The 19,492-nt window shown below is 54.8% G+C and overlaps 4 protein-coding genes across 4 annotated transcripts in view; 1 reads left to right on the top strand and 3 right to left on the bottom strand.

The window, feature by feature from the left end:
* The first annotated feature begins 99 nt into the window (after window positions 1–99).
* On the top strand, window positions 100–4,035 carry VOLCADRAFT_77841 (uncharacterized protein). Its single transcript, XM_002958127.1, has 5 exons — window positions 100–464; window positions 668–997; window positions 1,653–1,838; window positions 2,347–2,756; window positions 3,011–4,035. Exons 1-5 carry the CDS (start codon window positions 105–107, stop codon window positions 3,249–3,251), a joined length of 1,527 nt encoding a protein of 508 aa, XP_002958173.1. The 5' UTR covers window positions 100–104; the 3' UTR covers window positions 3,252–4,035.
* Window positions 4,000–7,567, bottom strand: VOLCADRAFT_84369 (uncharacterized protein). Its single transcript, XM_002958103.1, has 8 exons — window positions 7,493–7,567; window positions 7,386–7,420; window positions 7,113–7,209; window positions 6,685–6,870; window positions 5,796–5,888; window positions 5,297–5,362; window positions 4,888–4,980; window positions 4,000–4,285 (listed from the first exon to the last, which is right to left on the bottom strand). Exons 1-8 carry the CDS (start codon window positions 7,526–7,528, stop codon window positions 4,184–4,186), a joined length of 708 nt encoding a protein of 235 aa, XP_002958149.1. The 5' UTR covers window positions 7,529–7,567; the 3' UTR covers window positions 4,000–4,183.
* A 1,754-nt stretch (window positions 7,568–9,321) lies between these two features.
* On the bottom strand, window positions 9,322–14,465 carry VOLCADRAFT_84366 (uncharacterized protein; the record flags this gene model as incomplete). The annotated part of the gene is made up of 13 exons (XM_002958102.1): window positions 9,322–9,672; window positions 9,842–10,009; window positions 10,224–10,412; window positions 10,632–10,858; window positions 11,198–11,354; window positions 11,889–12,428; window positions 12,771–12,935; window positions 13,204–13,435; window positions 13,505–13,696; window positions 13,764–13,846; window positions 13,929–14,092; window positions 14,161–14,235; window positions 14,318–14,465. 13 exons carry the CDS (start codon window positions 14,463–14,465, stop codon window positions 9,322–9,324), a joined length of 2,691 nt encoding a protein of 896 aa, XP_002958148.1.
* A 2,357-nt stretch (window positions 14,466–16,822) lies between these two features.
* Window positions 16,823–19,492, bottom strand: part of VOLCADRAFT_107992 (uncharacterized protein) — a gene marked incomplete at both ends in the record, with an annotated part of 27,988 nt that continues 25,318 nt past the window's right edge. The window contains 5 exons of the mRNA XM_002958101.1: window positions 16,823–16,894; window positions 17,076–17,169; window positions 17,405–17,465; window positions 17,594–17,675; window positions 17,777–18,473. Coding sequence (XP_002958147.1) covers window positions 16,823–16,894; window positions 17,076–17,169; window positions 17,405–17,465; window positions 17,594–17,675; window positions 17,777–18,473 — 1,006 coding nt within the window. The remainder of the gene's footprint in view (window positions 16,895–17,075; window positions 17,170–17,404; window positions 17,466–17,593; window positions 17,676–17,776; window positions 18,474–19,492) is intronic.

Below are 19,492 nucleotides of genomic sequence, written 5' to 3'. Positions count from 1 at the left end.
CTCCTAAAGAAGGATCCACCGTACCATTTTCCGTCGTACATTTGATCATTTGCCTAAATTGCCAATTCCAACCTATAATCTGCTGCACAATTGCATCAGCAAAGATGGCCACCTCGTTTGCCAACACTCAGGTCAGCGGCAAGGCTGCGACTCGCCAGGTGGCGCAGGGCCGTGTCGCCCCATTCCGGGCGACTGGTGTCCGCAAGGCCTCTGTGCCGCAGATCCCCGGCTCTCTCTTTGCTGGTGTTTCTGTGCCTCAGCGTGTGTTCGCTTCGAGCGGCGCCCGCGGTGTGTCCCGTGCGGTCCAGACTGTTTTTGCCTTGAGGGACGGCGCTGCTTTGGATGGTCGCAAGCTGCGCGTGGCCGTCATCGGCGGAGGCCCATCGGGTGCTTGCGCTGCCGAGACTCTTGCAAAGGGCGGTGTGGAGACCTACCTGATTGAGCGCAAGTTGGACAACTGCAAGGTGCGCTTCCATGCGGTTGGGCGAGATACTTTTCTCAAAGATCCATGCTTGAATCTTTCCACCAACTTCGATGTATTAATAAAAAGAAATTAATTATCTACGAAGATCTGGTAGTAGCATTCTGGGTCGATCGCAAGTGGTTCGCGGCTGCAACACGTCTATGTGCTTCCCTTCAATGTTTTTGCTGCTTACCTGCCTTGCAGCCATGCGGTGGTGCGATCCCTCTATGCATGGTGGAGGAGTTTGATCTGCCTCTGGAGATTATTGACCGTAAGGTCACCAAGATGAAGATGATCTCCCCTTCAAACCGTGAGGTTGATGTTGGCAAGACCCTCAGCGAGACCGAGTGGATTGGCATGTGCCGCCGCGAGGTTTTTGATGACTTCCTGCGCAAGCGCGCTGAGAAGCTCGGCGCCAACATTGTGAATGGCCTGTTTATGCGGTCGGAGAAGCAGGGCTCTGACGGCCCCTTCACCATCCACTACACCAGCTACGCCGATGGCAGCAAGATGGGTACCCCTTCGACTCTGGAGGTGCGGGCACGGGGATTTTTAAACATAAGGCAGTCGAGCTGGGGCCCTAAGCAGCCAGCACAGCCGGGGGAGCTGAGTGACATCAGGCCAGTGGGGGCTCGAGGGGATCTGGGTCCTAAGAGAAGAGACGCCCTTCCGGTTAAGCGCCCTGTACCGCTCTATCCCTATCAAAATTTTCCCTCGGGAAGTGCCTCCTGGAATCCCTTAAATAATCACGTGGCATGTGGAGCCATGAGACCAAACGCCTTAGCTATCGCTATGCCTGTCTATAGCTGGGTGTCACAGCCTCTCTCTGTCCGCCTAAGTTTTGAGGGGGGTATGGATATGTTTGGGATTGCGTTCATACATTTCTGCGTTTGGCGGGGGTGCATTCTCTGCGTTATCCCAGACCCAAATCAAAATGCAAATCCACAACAGCTCCATTTTTCCACGTGACAAGTTTAACGAGATTGAGGCCCGCCACGGCGCCACCACGTAACACGTGCGTTCCTGTGCGTTCCTGTGCGTTCCTCTCAACCCGACGGACCGGTATTGTGTTGCCCCATGGCAGCTGCCAATGGTTCTCGGCAACGGTGTCACTTACGTTAATCGGATTGATTTCTCTGATTATCTGTCTCATCATCAATCTCATGCGATATCACTGCTCCTGCCTTAGGTGGACATGATCATTGGCGCTGATGGTGCCAACAGCCGCGTGGCGAAGGAGATCGACGCCGGCGAGTACGACTACGCCATTGCCTTCCAGGAGCGTATCCGCATCCCCGACGACAAGATGAAGTACTACGAGAACCTCGCGGAGATGTACGTCGGCGATGACGTGTCACCGGACTTCTATGGCTGGGTAGGTAGGGTCCGGTGGAGTGGTTTCGGAGTGGTTTCTGTCCCTACAATTCCATTGGCTAAGGGTCTGTCCCTCACCCTAACAGTTCCTTTGACTGTTCGGGAACTGTTGATGATATGCCCGCCGGTGGAAGCCTCGCCCTGGCTCTTGACTAACAACCCAGTGAAGGGAACGGCAGCAGCAAAGGAAGTGAGGCCCACCATGCTAATCCCGTAAAGGCGCACTGAAGTATATGCCCTGAAGACCCAGTGGCGCCATCATTGCAGTGTTCATCATGCAAGGGCCTTGGAATAAGAGTTCATAAGTGCCTAGCGGCCACCTTCCACGGCAGTGTCAGCAGCTAGCTGACATCTGTCGACTAGTAGGCTTATGTTTTTTTTGACCGGAGGAAGGGGATGGAGACAATACTTGGACGTTTGGGGCAACTCGCACGGTTTCACGCACCTCCATGTATGGACTCTTGGCTTATATGTAAATCCTCCGGATGTACGATGTTGATGTACGGCAGGTGTTCCCCAAGTACGACCATGTGGCCGTGGGTACCGGCACCGTCGTGAACAAGACCGCCATCAAGCAGTACCAACAGGCCACCCGCGACCGCTCCAAGGTGAAGACGGAGGGCGGTAAGATCATTCGCGTGGAGGCTCACCCCATTCCGGAGCACCCCCGCCCCCGCCGCTGCAAGGGCCGTGTGGCGCTGGTCGGCGACGCGGCCGGCTACGTCACCAAGTGCTCGGGTGAGGGCATCTACTTCGCCGCCAAGTCGGGTCGCATGTGCGCCGAGGCGATTGTGGAGGCGTCGGCCAACGGCACCAAGATGGCGGGCGAGGACGCGATCCGCGTCTACCTGGACAAGTGGGATCGCAAGTACTGGGCCACGTACAAGGTTCTGGACATTCTGCAGAAAGTGTTCTACAGGTGTGTTTGTGTAGTGTTGGAATGAATGTGTGTGAGTGGGTTAATTGATTGCATGAGTCGTGATGCTTGGGATGGTCGCGGGGTGGAGTTTTATCCCAGGCCTTGCGGGAACTTGTGAACAGGGTGGAGGCGTAATTAAAAATTTCCTAATTGGCCTTTTTGTTTTACAGAACTTCCCTTCGTTTAAGCTTGCCCCTTTCCTTCCTGTTTTCTGAGCTCTCTTCCGCTGTCTTCCCGCTGATTTCCGCCCCCAGGTCCAACCCTGCCCGCGAGGCTTTCGTTGAGTTGTGCGAGGACAGCTACGTCCAGAAGATGACGTTCGATAGCTACCTGTACAAGACCGTGGTGCCAGGCAACCCCCTGGACGATGTCAAGCTGCTGGTGCGCACCGTCTCGAGCCTGCTCCGCTCCAACGCCCTGCGCTCCGTCAACAGCAAGTCGGTCGACGTCTCGTTCGGCTCCAAAGGGAATGCTGAGCGCGTTGCCACGGCATAAGTGCGTACCAGTCTAGGTTTAAGCAGCGAGTGAACGAGTGTCTGTCTGATGTTGAGTGATGAAGATGAGTTCCTGTGACGAACTGGCGCGACCGGCAACAGGGGTTCATTGCACGCGATCCAGGCTGCTGCTGGGGTTGCAGCTATTGGACTTCGCTTAAATACATGCTGGCATGGCCTTGTTGACCTTGAGTGGGTGGGAAGTTTGGGTTAATCGTGAGCATGCGCCAAGTTTTGTCATCTTGTCGTATCCGCGGCGCATACGCCCAACCAGCGAGTAGTATGCGCGCAGTTTGCGTGAGAGCTGCGTGAACTGCTGCACCATACGCATTCCGCACTGTGACATACATCGTGATGTATGTGTTTGGGCAAGTGCGTGGCGTGTCGAGGAGCAAGGGCGTCCGCCGGTCGGGTTTGTCCTCGTGACTTTTGACTTGTGATTTTAACCCTGATGGTGCTGACATGGAGTGGAGGGAGGCATCATTCGAGCACATACGGCTGTGCTCGAAGTTCCTGCGCAAGGAGGATGACTAGCATGTCGCCGTTGTAAAACGCGCGTTTTATGCGTTGTGGTAGTGCTGGTTTATTTGCTCCTGAGGCCTGCATTGAAGAACATATCGTCGCTGGCTAAAAACGTCGCGACAATTGCTCGACTTCGGAGTGGTTGCAGAAGTGGATGATTAGTCGGAAGCGGATCCTGGAAGGAGTGACGCAATGTGTGGAGAAATGAATACAGCTATGATTTCGGTTCTGATGCGAAACATAATTAAAATTTCACAAATTTTCGCAGATACCTCCATAAATCCTTCTCCCATGCCAACCATATATAAAGACACCTACAAACGAACACTATACCCAACTTCTGATACTACAAATACAGCAACCTACAAACTAACAAAACATAACGGAACAAAATGCAATTAAGCTCTGACGTCACGTGCTTTGCAGCGTGCGGCTTGCAAGTTGTTTGGCTCCCCAGTACCAGCTCGCCAGCACCTGGGGGGAAACTCCCAGCGCGTAGCCTGCCAGAATCACCTGATGACAGGCAGAGAGAGCAAAAGGGCAAGCCCACACAGAGAAACAGCGGAGGGGGAAGAGAATCTGGTTTCAGCTTACCTGGACACGGCCAATACAAACCTTCAGTATGATTTCATGAGCAGTGGCCCTGAATGCATTCTGCAACGGCAGGTACGAGGTCCCTCTACACACACACACACACAACGCGTACCCCCATGCCGGTGCGGATGCCCACTCGTGGTGGGAGATATGAGTGAGATGAGAACGGTGACGTGCACGCGGTCTGTGGCCCTACATCGGCCCACCCGAGTACAGATCACCCACCCGAGTATCCCAAACCCCCTCACCTACCAACCCTCACCCCCCTCTCCATCTGAGTGACATCGCCACAGGCCCCTCCCTGCCTCTCACATACCTAACACCAATACCACAGACCTGACCCGGCCTCAACTTACTGCGCCCCACTCGGCTCCCAACACCCTACTACTCGCTCCACACCACCCAACCCAACCCATAGGGGATTTTGGGGGGGCCCCTTCGCGTGAGGGTAAGGCTTGAATTCAAATTTGATCCTCTTAACAAACCTACCTACCTACCACCAAACAAACAAACGAACCAACCTGGTTAATAAGGGACGTCCTCAGAAAGCCCACGGACTGCCAGCGCCTGCCCGAGGTGGTGATGGCTCCATCGACAATGACAGGAGGCTGGACCTGCAGGCTCGCCCCACCAGGGAAACCGTCAGACAAACGGACAGACAAACGGACGGACAAATGGTACACAGACAGACAGACAGGCCTAGCCGGCGGATGTTTCCGCACAGACAGCTTTGGCTCGCGCTCATGACCCTCGTGGAGGCCCCCACAGCGTACACACACGCACGCACGCACATAAACCTGCCCCAACCCTTCCCCCACAGTTTCCCTCGCTCCTCCCCACACCACGGGCCAACACCCCCTTCCTACCCCTTTCCTTCCGCAAGGTCATTTTTCCCCTTTAGGCCCCACCCTCCACCCCACCCCACCCCACCCGGGACAGCCGCTGCACCAGCTCCAGATCTTCTAGAAGTGGCCACTCCTTGAAGCCACCAGCAGCCTGAGGGGTGAATTGATCGATGGCGAGAGAGGTGATATCACTTTATGTAGTGATATAAAAATACAAAACAACTTCTTCAAAGTTGTGGAGGGAGGGGTGGCGGCGGGGTAGCCTACAGGACAGACTTCTCGCGGAGAGTAAGACACCAGAGATACCAGAGATAGTCCAGGATCCTCTGATAGTCCAGGAGACGACAAGTAATGCATCAGGAATGTTTACTGACCAATAACGACTTGAATAATGGTCATGGCGGCGACGAGGCCAGCTAGGTTGCGAAAGGAGTTACTGGCTTTAAAATCCAAAGAAGGCAGGCAAAAACCGCAAAAAGACTACCTAGCCGCCGAGGTGAAAGGAAAGTGTTAAACATAGCGGAAAACTACCTAGACTAGAAAAGGGGAGAAAATGGTGGGAGATCTGGTTGGTCGAGTCGTACCTCGAGTACGTCTCGCCGTACGAACAACGCCTGGTCGCCGTATGGCCGGTGCAGCCAGCGCGTGCGCAGCTCCACACCCGAGGACAGCAGCGCCTGCTGCGCCGCATTACCCAGCTGCGTGCGCGTGTCAGGTGTGCGAGGTGTGAGGTGGCGGGCGGAGGATAGAGGGCACGTAGAGACTGCGGGATGGGGAGACGGCGATTGACAGTGCTGCTGCTGCTGCTGCTGCTGCATCATATACGCAGCGCGGCTGCTCGAGCATCACAAAGAGAAAACAAATGCGTGAACTGGCTGGCTGTGTGCATGGGGCCCCTTCCTTCCCCTTTACGCGCCTCTCGCCTCTTAAGGGCGATTTAAACCATTGATGGTTGTGAAGCCCCTCTAACCCCCCCTTAACATCCCCTCTAAGCACCGTTCCAGGGTCGCCGGTCCCACGCCATCATTTGCGCCCCCAAACCCAATTGGGACCTACATCTGCATGTATGGTGGCGAAGGCCCCCCACGAAGGATGTGGCGCCGCAGCGGCGGCGACGACGTCAGCTCCGCCGCCGCCGTCACCGCTGCCTCGCCGACCAGACGGCGCTGCCCAGCCCCCAGCGCTGCCTTCACCCTGCCAAAGCCAACTCCGCCTCGCATGCCCCGCACTACAGCCTGATGATGACGCCGCTGATGATGCGGCACCCGAAGTCCCTGAACTGAGGGTGCTCCCTGGAGCGGACGCTGGCGTTGACCTCATATCTGTGGCGGGCGCTGCGGACGTGAGCACGGCGGCGGCGCAGTTGGCGCGGCGGCGGTAGCAGCAGCTCTGAATATTGGTGTCGTCGCTAGTGTTAATGGCCCATGGGGCTTCAAGAGAAGCGCCGGGGGAAGAAGATGTGGTCTCGCGCACGGCCCACCATGTTTGGAGGCCGTGGCCGCGGCCCTGACGCTGAGCTGGACGGAGGCATGCAGCGATCCGCTCATCGTAGCGAGGCGGCAGGAGGCAATCGCCATGTAGGAAGAGGCACCAGTCGCCGCGTGCGGCTCGCCATCCAACGTTCAGCTGGTGGCCGCGGCCGCGCTCTGAACGGATAACCTGCTCGTGCGCATCCGCACGGGATCAAGTCGGTGGATGGGCTTGGAAATAGCCTGAAACGAGTATTATCTCAGAGCCGTTGGGAAGGAAAACTGGGAGGAGCGGAATGGAGGAATGTGGCTGCGCGATGGAGCGACGTGTTGAGTGGAAAGTATAATCATGGATGCTTCCTGTGCCAAGCCCAGCTGGGTGGGGATCCAGGACATGGGACATACTGGGTGGTCTGCGTTTAAGCAGCGTACCTTGGCACCGTGCTGCTTCGCCAGGTTCACCGTGTCATCCGTACTACCCCCGTCGACGACGATGACGTCTATTGGCGCAACCGTAGCGGAGTGCACGCTGTATGGGGAACGAACATATCAGCGATAACTGAAATTGAACTGAGGACCTAGAGTCAAATTGCTGAGCAGGCATCAACGCAAAGAGCTGCACGTCCTAATAAGATGCCCGAAAAGCTTTTTCTGCTCCATATAACAGTGACTTTGCTTAATTCTGGATACAGGTCCCTGCCTTACCTAGCCAGTGCAGCTGAAATGAGAGCGGATTCATTCTGTTCCAGGCAAGATATTTATTAGTCTGGGAAAAGTCTTTGTTTCCTTTGAGTTGGGATAATTGTGCTCACCAGAACAGGAATGATTACTGACAGCCGCACACTCATTTTGAAAACATCATCATGCAAGGAGCTATCCGGTGCAGGCTTGCAACTTGTCTGTCCCATCGGGTAGTCCTAATTCTTAGCTGCAAACCTGAGAGCCAGAACCGCTTCTGACATTGACTCGAACGATCGACCGTTAATACGAACCGTTATAACGAAGATTTCAGAAGTACTGGGTACGGACAGCCAACAGCCTAACGCAAAACCGGGCCTCGGAGAAAGAAAGAATTGCAAGTGAGATGATGACATAGACAGGCAATTTACAATTCCATTTTAAAACTTGAGACCCGCTGTAATGGCACGCTTGCAAATTCGGGTCGTGTGACCCGCACATCCCCATTTCGCGCGTGCGCCAATCGCAAAGACGGGCAGAGGATTTCCTTCCCTTGAGCAGAAACCACAGACATTTGAAGCTTCAAAGGAAACCCATCTATCTTGTGCCGTATTTGCTTTAGGCATACCTGCAGGCTACCATTGCAGTGCTCAAGTTCACCGCATCCCTTCTACGACCAGGGTCGGCCCAGCAACAGGACAGAAACATGCGCAAAGCTCGCTTGGAAGAATCCGGTGACAAGACCCCAGTCAGAGACGAGGAAGGAACACGCGCAAACCAAATAGTACCCATATTAACACCGAATCAATCATGACCGTGCCGTTGGCCGACCCTGGCAGTGCCCGCAATCCCCATAGCGCGTCCATCGCAAGTAGCAGCAAATCAAAACCAATCCATGCAAAACCCAGACTTACGACACGTTACCCACACGACCGATAGTAACCTTTCTTTGCTGCACCCCCAGACCCATCTGTGTTGGCCAAGACAGAACAGACTGACGCCTTCGCGTGACCCATGCATTATCTATCCACCTACCATGGGCCCCAACTCGTGTGTAATCCTCGCTGCACGCACAACCCGACCTGCACTGCAGTCAACGTGTTTTGTCGCCGCGAAAAGCAAGATCAGGAGTCGAAGCGACGCACGGATACACAAAAGCACACCTGCTTGCGCATCTTGACTTAGTCCATATCACCCGTGAATCCCGAGGGCCGTCTGTGCGCAATTTGTGCTGGATTTCCCCGAATTGAGAGGCGCGGGAAAGGGCACGAGCGTTGCGCACACCACAGACCACGATCTGGGCCCCCCGCCCGGATTGCGAAACGGCCAACCCCAGGCGCCACTGGCAATAGCATTCCAGAGTAACCCCAAACCCTAAGTAACCCCCAAATACATGACGGGATGCGAGCAGCGCATTAACATCCTCCCCCAACGACCGCCGTATAAACATAACGGCGCTGCCACGGCATGCCATTGGACCATGGCGGAGCATAGCGGCTGTTTAAAGGCACATGCGGGACCTCCTACCCATGAGCTCTCCGATGGCTTATTCGCGCACATCACAAGACCATTTCCGCTAAAAGTCCAGAATAACAGATATGGACTTGCAAACGACACGGCTCCAGTGTGCGCCCTCCAATCTGCACCCTCCACTGCGTCTTTGCGCTACACACTCCTGACGACCCCAAGTCGACAACAGCACTCGTCAGCGTCACAGGCAACGCGTCATCAGCGAAGACGCCCGAATGCCCTGCTCAGGCCCCGCTGGCTGTGGCACATTAATCGCCAATGCTACCAGTGCACCACCGCTTTGTTTCAAGCAAAAACTCCTCCGTGAAGCCGCACGAATCACACAAGCGCCGTGCCTAACTTGCCTGCGCGTTAGAATCTTACCCCGCAAGAGGAAATCCGTCCGTCTGTCTGTACGTACGTACATCCGTTCAGACAAACAACCCAAGCCTTGTTAAAAGTACTCGAGCGATGACCCCATGTGGGGCCGACCGCGTGGCGGCGTGGGTGGCCGCTCATCATTAATGGACTGCATCCATGTGTCGTTGGCCGGGTGCGGCGTGGGCGGGTCCTCGTCCAGGCCCCCGGTTGAATCTGGCGTGTGCGGCGTATTAGGCGGCAGGGGGTGGATCAGCTTGGGCACCATGACCAGGTCTCGACCGAGCACCAGGATAGCGCCCGCGTTACCAGCAGTGCCGCAGTAATTGGTGGCGGAAAAGAGCGTGATGAGGTGACCCTGCGCGAAGCGCTCAAAGCCATCCATCACGCACTCGTGTGCACGCACGATCATCTGCAAATTGTTGTTCTGCAAAAAGCATACACAAAAAGCGGGATGTTAAGACAGAGAAAGGTCTGCATGGGCTCGCAGTTTATGAAGGAACAAGCGCAACTTGACAAATTGAAATGAGAAGGTATGCAATGACCCGAAAAGAAATGCCATCAAAAAGAGCCGGGGTCGGCACATCAAACCCTACCTTACAGAACTCCTTGACCCGATCCGGACCGAAGGTGACGAGTCCGGGACCACGGGGGCTTGGCTGCACGCCCTGCACACCATCGTTAGTTGTGGGGTCGCTCCACAACAAGTCCATCAAAACAGGGCCGCCATCCTCCATGGTAATGGGCCGCTTAAGCTCTGCAATCTACAGGGCATAAAAGCACACAAAAAGGATATGCAGGTGGCATATGAGGTTTACGAAACACGCAATGACATAACGACACGAATTAGGAATATGAGAAGGTCACGAAACTGCGTGGCAGTTTTTTCCCATACCATCAAGAGGGGCATCAATACAATCCGTGCAACGTCAAGCTTTTGAAAAATCCACACAAGTGGACCCTAAAAGCCGCTCGCACCTGGTCGACCTTGTGGATGCAGCGGCCAATGCCTCCATGCATACAGAGGATCTTGTTCTCAATTATTGCCGCCAGTGGCAGGTAGTTGAAGAGCTCGTTGATGCGGCGCCAGACGAACACACCGGGCTCGTCACCCAAACGCTCGAGGCATTCGAGGCGGAAGCCAAACAGCGCGTTGATGTCGTGTGCCTGGAAGCCAAGGTGCAACGCCAAAACCCCAGGAGCCCGAATGGGTTATAGCAGCCTCATAGCTTCAGTGCATCTCTGTGTTCCCACCCCCCTACTTTCCCATGTAGGATTGGTAGAGTATGTCGAGACAAGCTATACACGGCAATTTTACATGGCGCAAAGTACTCCTACAGCAAAGTTTGGGCATTTTCCGCCACATGGGGCGCCGTTGGTCCTCACCTCGTGGTTTCCGCGTATGAGGTGCACGGACCGAGGGTGCTCGATTTTGAGTGCCAGCAGCAGACAAATGGTCTCCAAGGAATGCGAGCCGCGGTCCACGTAGTCACCCAAGAAGAGGTAGTCGATGTAGGTAATATCACCCGCCGTTGAGGGTGTGCCGTACTCCTCAAACAGCCTCATTAAATCACCGAACTGCCCGTGCAAATCGCCGAAAATCTTGATGGGGGCTGTGGATGAAGTTAAGAATTCAGACACCAAATCGCGTGTTTTAGGACGATAGGATGGCTTGTGGACGTAGCCCCGACCATGTAAGACAAGACGCACACATCTAGGGTATTTATCAAACGTGGGTCTCTTGTCGAACGTAGCTTCTTAATCCTGGTCACACGCTACGCAACGCTTACATCTGTGCATACGTGAGCATCATACATTTTGTAAGCATAAGACGTCTATTTACTGTTGACCAGTCTCAACTCTAAAGCTTGGCGAAGAAATCCAGTTTCCCTGCGCCATTATCTGTGACAAAAGCCAATGCCAAATTGCCCAGTCCAGTCGTCCACACGTACCTCCGACGTTCAATACAGTGGGTTCCTCCCGGAAAATGCTTTCCGCATTGTTGCACAGCTCTTCGATCTCGCTGGCGTTTAGCAAAAAACGACGGTCCTCAGGGGCCTTCCACGTCCGTGGCCGCAGCAGCTCATTGATGACCCGCTTGTGGACACCCTGCAGCGGCAAACCCGCAGACACAGGCGTGAATGCCACCTTGAGCATCAGGAATATACATTTTACAAGGCAGACGCCCAAGTTGCTTCTGCCTACATTAAAACTTGCTGTCCCCTGTGTTCATGCACTTAGTTCAGCTGGCAATGTGTGGAGTACACAAAGCATGCCATAGGAACGATGCCCATTTCATATAAAGAGGAATGTCCGCCCATGCCCTTTTCCGAAATGTACCTTTGCTGGTAGCGAATCATGTTGCCCCATGCTAACCTGCCATCTGCCTCAGCGCCGCCCCGTCAAGACTGTCACTGTTCACAGAATATGTCGCCAACGTTCTTAATTGAAGTGCAAACATGATTCAATATTCACATGTGAACCAGCCCCGGTCAAGTGTTCATTCACGCATGCCTAAAGGTTCGCAATTGACTAGTGTGTTGCCATTGGACATTACCATCAGCGTCATTGAGTACTATCGCCTACAAAAGATGCCATGCGGACGGATGTGCTGAACGTCCCCTCCCTGTAACCTCGACCCACCGTGACCGACATGCTGCGTGTGAACAGCGGGCTCTTCTCCTTAGCTCCCCCCGGCCCGCCATTCTCGTAGATCGACACGCGTCGCCCTTCATTGTCCAGCTGATCAATGGACAATTGCCGGACCAGGCCGCGCAAGCTGTTCTCTTGGTGCACCACAACCGCGCGATGCCACAGCTTGACGTCTGGAGTATATGGCGTTGTACCAGGCACGTGGTCTTTTCCAAGCGAAACATCTGGACTTGAAGAGCGGTTCGTCGATGGCGAGTCCGACGTGCGCGATCCGCCAGCGCCGTTCCCGGAACCGTCCAGCTGCTCGTCCACACAGCGCAGGTCCTCCATTGCTGACACCCGGCGAACATTCAAGGCCGCGGCGGCGGCAGCTTCCTCTGCAGCTGCCTTTTCCAGCATGCGACTCGCGGCTGCATTTCCATGCATGGACTCCATGTACTGCTGCCACGCAGACGACCGCGGGTCGAAGATTGATAGCTCTGTTCCGTTCGAATCATCTGCCACTAATAAGTCGTCCAGCAGTTGGGACCCCTACAGGCAAACACGCACAGGACTGAAGACTCAGATATGGGAAAATTACCCCAATGCGCAATTCCAGTTTTAGGCCACGTGCGATACCCCATATACCATAATTCTTGGATTCGAACCCCGAATGCATCAAGGCCAAACACATGAAACCAATGGAGCGCAGAACTTGAGGAACAGTACAGACGACTTGCAGAGAAATTTCACCACGCTCGCACCGAGGACCGCATGATAGTACATCGAAACATCGAAAGCAAAATGAACCATTGTGTGCACGAACAACATGAATTCAAATCCTGCAAGCGCACATACGAGACAGCACCCCTCCTACATGCCCTTTCCACATACATACCACCTTGCCTTAAGCCCTCCATAAATGAAGACAAAAGGTCCGACGGAAGCAACCGCATGGCGGCACCGGCGTGTAAAGTCTTCGCCGCTGGCAACGCTCGTTGGCGTCACCCAGCAGCCGTGCGTCGTGTCCAAGACCACCGTGGATGTTCCCTCATCCACCTAGCGCACAGGTAACCGATGCAGGACAGAACCAGCGTAGTCGTCCTGAAATGCGCCGGACGGTCTTCCGGACCCAAATGTAAGAAACATGTGAGTGGACTGGAAAGAAGACTGTACCAACCGTGAGTCTGTGGTGAATATCAACGACATCTTTTTAACCGAATCAGCGTGCCATGCACTTCTCTTGAGGGTCAGGTCCGGGCAGCACCAGAGCTGCGCACGGCAACCCATCCCCTCTTTACCGACTGACTGCGCGTTCCAAACTTACCATCCTGCCGCCTCCGACAGCCCCGCCCGAAATATGCAGACGATTGCCCACGAACACGGCCCCGTGTTGGTATCGGCCAGTTGGCATTGCGCCAGGGGCAGAGTGCCATTCCCAACGTCCATCCCGGTGCCGGGCGAAGCCGTAGGCATCTCCCAGCGGGGTGCCGCCAACGTCACGGCCGCCACAGAGGAGCAGAAGGCCATCGCTCCGGGCAGCAGCCGTCGCATACATCCTGCATGTTATTCCGGCCGGCTGTTTGGACACATAGGTTACAGCAGGGGACAGCGACCGCGACCCTTACCTAGGCGACGGCATCTCGCCCGCGTCCGTTATTTTTCTCCAAGCGTAAGGTTTCTCGGAAGTATCAAGCGCCCATGCATCGCCTAGCGTCGACTTGCCATCATTCCCGCCCATAGCCACAAGAAAGCGATTCGCGACCAGGCTAAGTGTATGGGCGTAGCGAGCGCTGGGGCCTGGTCCAGACACCAGCACTCTGTATGGATAAAGAAAACGTCAATGTTAGTACCTATCAACAAAAGTAAGGACACAGTGCAGCGTACCTGTGCCATCGTGGCCTATCAGGGTCCGTGAAGTCCAGCACATGCAGGTCTTCCGATGCCAGCCCAGCTGGACCGATACCGCCCTGGAGAGAGGATGAGAAAAGTCAAAAGGATCCTGTAAGAATCAAAAAGGCTTCTAACGATTCCGACGGCCCAGCTCCCGACCTGAATGACCACCATATTTCCCACAGCCGCTGCCGCGTGTGCAGCTCGTGGCGATGGTGGCTCTCCTGCAGGAGTTGTCTTCTCCCATTTTCCCGTGCGCACATCAAAGATATGAACGTCGTTAGTGGCGCCAGCCAAACGAATGCCTGCAAACAAAGCGCGCCCTTTTAAAGCTCCGTCTCGTTTGCAATGCCCATGTTCTCCAATGGCAGTCGTAATGCACTTAACGAACCTGAGGCTGCTGAACCAGGCGTCGACTGCGCGCCCTCGCTCTTGCCGGAGGAACCCTCAAGCGCAGTGGCACCACCTGGAGGCGGGATTATCGCGGCCCATCCAACATTTACAGGGCAAACGCCTTAGGTCAGATACCAACATGTACCTTTTCTCACCAAATAGCACAAGCTTGGCCTTGGAAAGGTCTCCCTCCGGCCCCGAAATGGCGGTGAGTGTGTGTCCGCACCGGGGGCCTGGCGCGGTTCCCACGACCGGGAAGACGCGGGGCCGAGGGACGGGGCTGGGCCTCAGATCGCTATCCATGTCCACCATTCAGAGCCCGCAAATCAGGCCTCAGCAGTTCGCCCCGGCTGCATCTGAGAGATGATCCTTATCCAATATAAACGTCCGCTACCACTCTCGTAATTTACAGACTTTATTTCCTTATAACCACAAAGACATAAAGGGGTGCCTAGGGGCACCAAAAACGCCCCGGATACGTTCCCGAAAATGCTCGCTTTTGGTTATCAGCTTTCTTAAAGGCAGCAAGGATAAATAACCCTTACATACAGTCTTGCATATACAGTACACATACCATGTTGAACCACTGAACCAAAAGAACAAAAAGACAGTTACGAGGGTACGACGCACCAGTTTGTTTGTTTGTGACATGGTTTGTAGCCATGCGAGGGGTCCTTGTGAACTAATTCCTAAGCCGTTCTGTTCAACCGCTTTCAAAGGCATTTGCAATCCACCGCGAGACGTTTCAAGCAGCTCTGGCATTTCATGCTTAAGTCTTTCTTTCTCAATGGGGGGCAAGGCGGATTGCTATAATTCCTTTCTCGTGTTTTATCCATGTATGGGCCCACGTTAGGGGAATGAACCGGCGCGACAGCCAATCTTGCTCTACGGCTGCGGGCCTTTTTATGCACATAGACCTTCCTGGGGATGGAACGATCTCTTTGTACATTTTCCTGCTCAGCATTTGGCTTTGCGATAAACCATCACGACTCATGGGACGGTCGCGCACAAGACACGATACCGCAGTACTGTATCCGTAGGCTTCAATGTAGTACAGGCAGAGTGTCCTTTGGCAGGATGCATGCCTACAGGCATTCTGCGCGATTCGGACCTCGGCAACAGTGCTAGTATTGGTATCCTTGACAGACCTGCCCATACAAGCAAGAGCTCCAGGCCTTCCCAGCTCCCCTAACGAGAAACTGTGCACGATGTATCACGGGCGTAACATAGACCACTGAGACAACAATCGAACTAAGATTCAATACAACCAAGCCAACCGAAGTGAAATTTCTCGCTATTGTCGTACCAAATGCACATAACCCCGGTCAGGCTGACTACACGTATACAACACGAACCAATGTGTATTGCTATCAACCAGAGACCTCCCGAGCACTTAAGACACCTTTGAATATGGAACACGAAAAGGGAGTATGCGCGCTGCGAAGTTTGCTGCGTGACAGATAGACGTCCAGACGTGACGGCATCGTGAGCGATCCTGTTGACAGGAAAGTGTTCCACTTATCAATATGTTTTATGTGGCAGCAACACGTGTTGTGTGCTCCCCTGTTCCTTCACGATAGTACCGGATCAAGTACTCACGTCATGGAAATGGCGAGATGGCAGTGAAAATAACCCCTTGCGCTTTGTTTTTGTATGCAAGTAACCTGCACCGACATTATCAAGCCCTGTAGACCTTTTCGGGCAAACCAACCTGATATAAGGACTCGTCAGTACAACTTTTTTTCTTCACTTAGGAAGAGCAAGGCACGATGACCAAAAAAAACTTCAGCTTCGGCGCAGCCGGAAACTGAACTTGTGTTGTTCACCAACATGGCCGTGGATATGTAAAACGAGACATGTAGACAGCGAGAGTTTGAGGGTGCGCGTTCGTTACAAGGTCAATAGTCATTTAGGCCCAAATTCACACTGCCATGCCAACCATGGAATGCCCCGAGCCTGCAACATAATAAAAAATAGCAATAAAACCTCCATCCATTCAACAGACGAACTTTCGTCACATAAAACTCATATTACACTTTGCAATATTGTCAATACGCTAGACGGGCCCAATTGAACCAACCCAACGGGAAGGTGATATGCATCTTCCGGTCTGGCAAAAAGGTCACTCATGAAGAACGGATGGCTGCAGCCATGACGTACATGCCATGATACAAAGCCCAGATGGCATGGTCCTGATCAATGGTCTAAATCAATTCTGTTCTACAGACCCATGGTAGGACCCCGCACGCAGTATCGCGCAACGCAATTTTGTCCTGAAATTACCTACAGATAGCATACAAGTAACAATTCACACAAACCATCACCCACAACATTTATGTCATACGCGCAAATGTTATGCACGTTGCTTTGTACAGGATATGTACGAGTTGAATCATTTGAATCATTGATAGCCCACGCCCTGTCTCTTCTAAGGGAAAACGAAACTAGACAGGGCAGGAAAAACAAACAGCCCGGCATTCCCACAAGCTGAGCAATGTGCGTAGAAGACGTCAAGAGACACGCACCCACGCACCCTATCACACGCGAAATGAGCCTTCACAATCCTGCGGTGGTAAGTGCCCTACCAGAACACCAACCGAGCTAATCCCGCATGACGAGCACTGTATGCTTCCGTTGTAGTATTTATAGCCAAGAAGACATCAATAGACGATTGTGGCCGGGCAGCATTTCCTTGTAGACGGCGGGTATGCCGGGTACGAAAAGATGCTGACCTGCAGTGAGCAGCAGCACAGTGGAGGAACAGGGCCAAAATGTCTTGGGCTCAGGGTCACACTTCATTCGCGCTGTAGCAGGCCCATCTTATAATCTTTATATTGCCTCTGAATTATGTGAACTATGCTCAAGAGTCAAGGCGGTCAAGAAACGAGTAAACCCTGAGAAAAACTGTCTTACCTGGCAAAAGCCATTGAAGCAGAAGTTCCTGGGGTTGGCACAATCACCGTTCTTGACCACCCAACAGAAGGTGGCTCCATCGGGGTTGACGTTCCTGAACAGCCGATTCGAGGTAACATGAAGAGTTACAGATGTGAAGTGCTGTGGAGGCTGGCCAGGCCAGAAAACAAGGTTGATTATCATCCGGACAGATGCGAGGGTGAGGGGTTTGGGAGCGGAGCACGACATTGCTTGGCACATGCATATGCCAGCTCTAAAGCAAGATTACACAGTAATCACAGGCCAGAGCATGGCTACCATACCCATCGTTGTTGTGCACAATGACTCACATTAAGTTGACGAACTTCATAGCGGTGAGTGTCGCGTTCGTGTTGAGGTCGGTGTACGAACCTGTACGTGCACACGAGTACTAGAGTCAAATCGAGTTGGGCAAGCATGTTACCTTCAGTCGCATTTATATCAGCAACACCTATTTAGTGAAAATTGCCAAAGTAGCTGTGGAATGTTGTTCAGCTCACCCCAAGACACTGAAACCGTGTTGTTGTTGATGTAGATGCGTCGAAGATCTCCTCGGCAGTTTTGGGCGACAGGAACCTCAATCTGCGATGGCAAAAATTTGCATTTATGTTCTGAAATCATGATTATGATAAAACTGGTTATGAAAAAAGCCTGCTCAAAGAAGTGCTTACGCACATCCTCACCTTTGCAAATTCCATAGGACAGCAATATCCTGCCCTGCAGCTCCTGACAGATACCTTGACGCACATCGTCGTGGCGGGAACACCAGCTTCCATGCTCGAGAAGTTGTACAATGGACTCACGGAATACGGCACGTTGTACGCCTGCTCGCAATCGTGTGTTCGCACGAACTGAGGCGGCGGCGGCACGGCCGGCGATGGCTGAACCACAGGCGGAGACGGCGGCGGCATCGGCGGAGACGGATCGGGGTTTGACTGGCAGCTCTGTTCTATTTGGCCGGCAAGACAGGTGCCTTCGCCGAGGGGGTCGAAAATTGCGGCGTAAAGAGTGTAATTCTTGAACGGGCCATTCGTGTCCAGGCAGACGCCGTTGGTGGTGAAATCAACCCAGGGCAGGATGCCTGACGAGTCGACATCAAGCCAAACCGCCATCCTGGCACCTTCATCGTAACTGGCAAATGTACCGCACACCTCGACGTACGGCACAATAGGCGGTTCTACAGTGTTGTCGTACTCTGTGACGCAAGTAGACAGACTGAATGGCTTCGAGATGCTGACGTTGAGCGCTGCCGCATTGTACGAGATGTCTTGAACGATATACGACGCGACATCGTCGCAGGACCGGGCCCCGGAGCCAAAGGTATAGAGCGGCCTGCTACCAAGGACTTTAGGTGGTTCGATGAAGACGTAGGCGCAGAGGCTGCATGGCGGCGCCGGAGGGTTCGGAGATGGAGGTGCGGGGGACGGAGGGAGAGGAGCGGGCGGGGTGGGTGTGGGTGGCCGGGGCGAAGGAGGGGATGGCCGAGGTGAAGGTGGCTGCGGGCGAGGTGAAGGGAATGGCCTGGGCGAAGGTGGCAACCGCGGCGGCGGCCTTGGAGATGGAGGCGAACGCGGTGGCATAGGGGAAGGACGTGGCGATGGAGGGCTTGGCGGGGGTTTGGACGGAGGCTCCGGAGACGGAGGTGGCGGCGACGGGGGCTCCGGAGACGGAGGTGGCGGAGACGGAGGCAGTGGCGAAGGCGGCGGCGGAGAAGGCGGGAACGGGGAAGGAGGGGGTGGAGAAGGAGGCAATGGCGATGGTGGCGGTGGGGAAGGCGGCGTGAATGGCGGGTTAGGCGGCGGCGGGTTAGGTGGCGGCGGCGGCGGTGGCGGCGGCGGCGGCGGGGGTGGGGGTGAAATGGGCGGTGGAGAGGGTAATGGTGAGGGCGGTGGTGGCGCTGGAGGGAGAGGTGACGGTGGAGGCGGTGAAGGTGGCAACGGAGACGGTGGTGGTGGACTGGGAGGAAGTGGTGACGGCGGCGGTGGGGGGGCGGGTGACGGTGGCTCAGGAGATGGCGGAGCTGGCGAGGGAGGTTGAGGTGACGGTGGTGGGGGTGATGGGGGCGACGGAGAAGGGGGAGGTGGAGAGGGCGGCAGTGGCGACGGCGGGGGAGGTGAAGGGGGATGGGGCGAAGGGGGTGGAGGTGATGGCGGCTCGGGTGACGGTGGCTCAGGCGACGGTGGCACGGGCGACGGGGGGGATGGCGACGGCGGCACGGGCGACGGAGGTGATGGCGACGGCGGCACGGGCGACGGTGGGGGTGGCGACGGTGGCAGGGGTGACGGCGGAGATGGCGACGGTGGCAGGGGTGACGGCGGGGATGGCGACGGCGGCTCGGGCGACGGCGGAGATGGCGACGGTGGCAGGGGTGACGGCGGGGATGGCGACGGTGGCAGGGG

This window comes from Volvox carteri (genome assembly GCF_000143455.1).
Source record: "Volvox carteri f. nagariensis unplaced genomic scaffold VOLCAscaffold_86, whole genome shotgun sequence".
In the NCBI taxonomy this organism is placed as follows: Eukaryota; Viridiplantae; Chlorophyta; class Chlorophyceae; order Chlamydomonadales; family Volvocaceae; genus Volvox; species Volvox carteri.
This window is presented reverse-complemented; position numbering and strand designations above follow the sequence as displayed.